Source organism: Rhinopithecus bieti, unplaced genomic scaffold (genome assembly GCF_001698545.2).
Source record: "Rhinopithecus bieti isolate Rb0 unplaced genomic scaffold, ASM169854v2 scaffold_27781, whole genome shotgun sequence".
NCBI classification, from domain to species: domain Eukaryota; kingdom Metazoa; phylum Chordata; class Mammalia; order Primates; family Cercopithecidae; genus Rhinopithecus; species Rhinopithecus bieti.
The window spans coordinates 102,970-109,177 of NW_016812388.1; the positions used below are offsets into that span (position 1 = coordinate 102,970).

At 47.8% G+C, this 6,208-nt stretch overlaps 1 protein-coding gene across 4 annotated transcripts in view; it reads right to left on the reverse strand.

The window, feature by feature from the left end:
* HDC (histidine decarboxylase) overlaps nt 1-6,208 on the reverse strand; it is a 28,114-nt gene that overhangs the window by 17,498 nt on the left and 4,408 nt on the right. For 2 of the 4 annotated variants that reach the window (XM_017896176.1, XM_017896179.1), the window contains exons 2-3: nt 4,964-5,136; nt 475-588 (exon numbers count right to left, since the gene is read on the reverse strand). In XM_017896176.1, the coding sequence (XP_017751665.1) occupies nt 475-588; nt 4,964-5,136 (287 nt within the window). The remainder of the gene's footprint in view (nt 1-474; nt 589-4,963; nt 5,137-6,208) is intronic. The other 2 variants (XM_017896177.1, XM_017896175.1) reach the window with 1 other exon arrangement.

Genomic DNA, 6,208 nt, shown 5'->3' on the forward strand with positions numbered 1-6,208 from the left:
CAGGCTTAAAATAAAAGATGTTCTAGAAGGCTTTTGGCACCATTTAAAGCTGAGTGGTGCTTAAGGGGTTATTAAGGGAAGTCTTAGGACGTATCTCCAGCTACTCAAATACAAGAGCACAGGGGAAGTGGCGACCCAACAGGCATCAAATTGCTTAGTTAAGGTCACAAACTGTGGCAATAACCAGATCTATATCCAAATCTTATCTGTGTCTCTATGAGCTGTGTGATCTGGGGGAGATAAGTCGCTTAAGTCTCGATTTCCTCACCTACGCAATGAGACCAATACTTGTGATTCCATAGGGTTAAAGGATGCAATGAGAAAATTAAAATAAGGCATAAGCTTAAATAATGTAGCCATTGTTAATATTTATTGTGGAGCCATATTCAGAAAGAAAGGCAAAATATGTCTGCCCTAGGATGCCACTCCCTGCTACGTTCCCCATTGCCAGTAGTTACAGCCGTTGCTACTCACCCAAGTGAATCCCAAGCAGTTGATGGCATCAGCCAGCATGTCTCCTAGCAGGGAGGGCCAAGAGGTGAGGGCTGGGTAGTAGGCGTGCATATGGGGGCTCTGCCAATGTACCACCTGGAGGCAGAGCATGCACACAGTTGGCACCAGGAGGCTTGCTTTCTCCAGAGACCATCTCTGGCAAGGTGAAGTGTCACTCTAGAGATGGGCTGACACTTTTAAGCAGAAATAAGTGACACAACTCCATGAAAATCCGACTAGTTAACTGGTGTTCTTGCCACTCACATGGCTCATGTCCTATGCTAGATCATCAGTGGAGCCTTTTCCTATATGCAAAGTCCAGAGGGGAAAATGCAAAAGGAAAGTCGCTAAAGTAATCCAGTTGTGGGATTCTGAGTGGTATTCACATTAGTCCCCAATACTTACCGCTCATGCCGCCCCTGCCCAGGAATAAAAGGAAGGACAGACTGTGAGCTCTAGAAAAGTAGATTGCTTGTTTCATCCAGTTTCTTGCAAAAGGTACCTTTTGTTTTATGGAGCACTGAGCTCTCTGGGCATGCAGCTCAGAGGGTCAGGGTGAATAGGTTCAAAGCTGTCCTTAAGCATCACATTGGGAATGTAGTGAGGAGAGGAGACAGTAGAGAGGAGAGCCCAGACCACGCATATTGGAGGCCAACCTCCAGGCTAAGCCCTGAGCCCACAATCAAACCCGGATGTAAGGAGGAGCTGAGTGGGCAGGGAGGGCCCCCATCAGAACTCAGAAGCAGCCCCAGTGGTTCATCTGCCTCATGGATTATCTAATCTCTCCTCATCTCACTGCTCTGCAAGCATGCCCTGTTCCTTCCTGCATTTATGTCTTTGAGCAATGCTGTGTCCCCTGATACAAAGACACTCGCCATAAAGACATGACCTTCCAAAACCTGCCAGTTTTTAGAAAGCTACTAAATATTCATTTCCTACTCGAACTCTCCCCTAGCTCCCACAGCTCCCTTCGATCCCTTCCCTGAGCGATGGAACACTATAATTCTAGATGTTTCACTCTACTGAGGACTCATTTGATAACCTCGTAGAACATCATCCTGTTCTTTACTGTGCACAAATACTCAGAGTCCTTGAAGAACAAAGGTCTTGTCCTGGACAACATGTATAGTATAAGGAGCATAAGAATTAAGTCCAAGGACACAAGTTCCCATCCCACCTTGGTCCCTAACCAGCTGTGTGACTGTGTAGATTTACCATGAAGCTAATGAACTTAAGCTCCAACATACCATGTTTGCAGGGGTCTCTTTTAAGATTCTTTTTTCTGAGACAGATTCTCACACTGTCACCAGGGCTGGAGTGCAATGGCACCATCTCGACTCACTGCAACCCCCGCCTCCCGGGTTCAAGCAATTCTCCTGCTTCAGCCTCCCAAGTAGCTGGGATTACAGGTGCCCGCCACCATGCCTGGCTAATGTTTTCATATTTTTAATAGAGACAGGGTTTCATTATGCTGGCCAGGCTGGTCTCGAACTCCTGACCTTGTGATCCACCCACCTCAGCCTCCCAAAGTGCTAAAGTGCTGGGATTACAGGTGTGCACCACCGTGCCCAGCCTCATTCTTTTTTGTTTTTCAAGAGGAGGTCTCAAAAAGCGTTTACAGTACAGACCCCCTAAAACCAGGAGCCTATCCCGCACTTCCCTCAACCTCAGTTTCTCGTCGTAAAATAAATCCTGTCTCCTAGGGTTGCTGTGTGGGTGGAGGCGTGGGCAAGAAATGTGTGAAATGTTAACGGTAAACTAATCATGTGGGTGACAGACACATCACATATCCTGACTTGACTCAGAGAATCAAACCTCTTCCTCCGATTTTCACCATGCAAGACTCATGACTGGTAATAACCACATCTCCTGCTCTCCATGCCTTCTCTTACTTACTTCTCACAGGACCTTATGTGGTAGGGCCTACGCATTATCTCTGTTTTACAGGTGAGAACTGGGGGTGGCAGAGAGAAGCAACATCCCTGTGGTCACACATACCCCATAGAGACAGGTGACTGCAATAAGACAGAAGCCCAGACACCTGAGCAGGGTGGTGTCCTGACTTTTTCCATGGGAATGCCCTCTCTCTCTCATGAAAAGTAAATGAGGATTGTCTAACCAGGGTTGGAATTAAAGGGGAAAGAGAGTTTTTCTTCTCTTATTTTCTAGGTGGTGGCAGGAAGAGAAAAACTAATTCAGTTCTCAATGAGGCACTGAGCAAAATGAGTAAGCAAAGGGCCAACTGCTTTCAGGCCAGCTCTCGGAGGCTGGTGTGGCCTGAGAGATGAGTTGAGAGATTTGACCCTTATTATCACTGTGTTTAGTGACAGTATTTTGGAAACCCCAGACAAGGGCTTCTACCTCCTAGCCCTATCAAGAGACAATAGTCTGTTCTCGTAAGATAAATAAGATAGAATAAGCCAGAAGAGCCCTTATCAAAAACAAACAGACCTCCCTTCCAGAAATGAGCCTCACCGACCACACCCACAGCAACTGCTGGAATTCCTTTCAATCAAATGAATCAGCTCATTTCCACCTCTTCTGACAGTTGCTTTCAGTCTCACTCCCAGATTACAGTTAGCCCCTCAGCAGATTACATTTTACAGAATAAAATCCAGGAGATAATCTTATCAGGATCTAGCCTCCGTAAGCCTTACTGATACGGACATTTTCAAAAGATGCTTGTGAAATAGGCTGAATGGTCAAAGAGATGAATGGCTTTATATGAAATTGCCTTCATGGCCAGGCGCAGTGGCTTAGACCTCTCGTCCCAGCACTTTGGAAGGCCGAGGCAGGAGGATCACTTGAGCCCAGGAATTGGAGACCAGCTTGGGCAACATAGTGAGACCTTGTTTCTGTTGCTTTAAAAAAAAAAAAAATCCAAATTGCCATCACTTTCTGAGCTTGAGTATTTTCACACCCCTGCCTCTAGCATATTTTTGTCACTTTTTTTTTTTTTTTTTTTTTTGAGATGGAGTTTCGCTCTTGTTGCCCAGGCTGGAGTGCAATGGTGCTATTTCAGCTCACCACACCCTCCTCCTCCTCCCGGGTTCAAGCGATTCTCCTACCTCAGCCTCCCAAGTAGCTGGGATTACAGGCATGCGCCACTACACCCAGCTAATTTTGTATTTTTAGTAGAGACGGGGTTTCTCTACATGTTGGTCAGGCTGGTCTCGAATTCCCAACCTCAGGTGATCCTCCTGCCTCAGCCTCCCAAAGTGCTGGGATTACAGGCGTGAGCCACCGCGCCTGGCCTTTTTGTCACATTTAAGTCAAAAGTTCTTTGGCAATGATGAAGGCAAACCTCAAGTTGGCCTCAGGAAGAGCCTCTAAACATGTGTGATTCAGAACACAAATGCCCTAAGCAGGGAGAGGGAGGACCCAGCCTGTGTGGGGGTGCAGAACCAGAGAGGCAATGCTAGGGACCCAGGCTTAGCCAGGCACACTCAGGCACTCACCAGTAGAGGTGACAGAGGGTAGGAGAAATGGCAGAGCCTGTGAAGTAAGACTGGTCTAGGTTAAAATCCTGGATCTACCAGGTACTAATTCTGTGACTTTGGGCAAGACAGTTAACTTCTCTGAGCATCAGCAGCTTCCTCATCTGTAAAACAGGGCCACTGGGAAGATTAAATGAGAGAGCATGTAATGTGGCCAGCACAGAGCTGGCACATGGCAGGGAGCCCCGCCACAGGAAGGGAGTCGATGCTACTTTAGCATGAGCACATGGCAGAGCTCCTCACTGCCACTGGCCAGGGGTGTCATCACCACCCATCAAGGCAGGCTCCAGCTCAAGCCCATGCATCAGCCAGCTTCCATCAGCTTCCTGGCCCCACCAGCACTACCCCGGCTGCACCCTCCGTCATGGAAAGTATCAATGATTCAGGGAAAGCCCCTCTTGCTCTTGGAAAGCAGCTCAATCACCAGACCTCAGAGGTGACAGGAGGGGTTGCTGGGGCCCACCCAGTTTCCTGGACCAATGCAACCTGGTCACCAGAGTGTCCTTGCAGGGATGTGTTCCCCACTTCCTTCCTTCTCTTTGGTTTGGTCTCAGACACTGTATAGAAGAGTCCCTGGCTCCGTCGTCAGGGCCAGGCACTACCTCCAGCTTCCTCTCCGCTGTCTTACTACCCACAGTTGTCCTGTCCCCTCAGACAAAATGTTCTCTTCTCCACCCATCCCATTAGACTTCCACACTTCTGCCAGACTGTGCTCTGGAATGCAGGTGTTCTGGCCAGCCCTGCCCTGGCATCATAAACCGGCACAACTGGGAAAAAAAAAAGAAAAAGAAACCTAATACCAGTCAAAGTCCTGCCCTCCACATGCCTCGCAGATGGGCTGGGGTGTTGGTGGCCAAGTGGCTGAAGGATTCATTCTCATCCCAAGCTGACACAAAGCAGGCCTTTCTTCAGGCCACCACCCACCCTTCCATGCCCTGAAATCCAGATCTGCCCTTGTGGTCACTGTGTCTCACCCCAGGCATGATGATTTGTTCAATGTCCCCAAAGATGCTGTCCCAGCTGTCGGGGTCCTCAGGAGCACTCTCAGGCAGCTGGGCTCGCAGGTAGCCAGGCTGCACGTCTGGCGTCACACGCCTCTCCCGCACAGTGCTCAGGTACTGGCAGATGTAATCCACCATCTCTCTCCCTAGAAGTGACACAGAGAAATCAGGTTGAAGTCCCCTGACTGGGCCTGACCGATTTGTGCCCATCCCTCTCAGGTCCGGGCCAAGAGACTTGGTAAAGAAGGAGATGGATTTGGCCGGGCGCGGTGGCTCATGCCTGTAATCCCAGCACTTTGGGAGGCTGAGGCAGGTGGATCACTAGGTCAGGAGATCGAGACCATCCTGGCTAACACAGTGAAACCCCTCTCTTCTAAAAATACAAAAAAATTAGCCAAGCATGGTGGCAGGTGCCTATAATCCCAGCTACTTGGGAGGCTGAGGCAGGAGAATCGCTTGAACCTGGGAGATGGAAGTTGCAGTGAGCCAAGATCGCACCACTGCACTCCAGCCTGGACCCAAAAACAAACAAAAAAAGAGACAGATTCATGGGCCGAGGGTAGGATCTGCTCCCCTGCACAACCTTATCTTCAGAATTTAAAAAAAGAGTAAGGGAGTGAATGAATGATGGAGGGAGATTCTGAGTGAGCAAATGAACAAGAGGGAAAATCTCCAAAGCACAAAACTCTAGCGCCAAAGTGAAACGTTTCATTTTCTTTCCCCTTCCTTTTTCCACTTCAATTTTGATTGTCTCTCCTACCTTTCTTTCCTTCTCAGAAACAGGACATCTATTAACTACTTTATAGGTTCAGTAGAAACTCTATAGCTCTTTGTATCCAAAAAGTGTTACACACACACCCACCAGTTACATCTGTTAGCACAGATGGAAAGATTCCATGCCCAGTTCCAATAAAGGACAAAAAAATCTATTTTTTCACCATTCCCATTGAATCCATTATTATTCATCTTTTTTGGACTCATATGAGGACTTAAATTCAAGAATCTGATTAAAACTGTAGGCTTACATATACACAGAACTTTGTGTATAATTTCTGAGACTCACAGAATTCCTAAAGCACAACCATGGGTCCAGACCAAGCCCCCTGCCCTGGCCTGGGAAATGTGGCACCAAATGTTAATGACTTTCTCTCCCTCCCTGCTGCCTCCATCAACACCTCAGTGCTTAGGATATTTTTTAGATGCTAAAAAAAAAAAAAT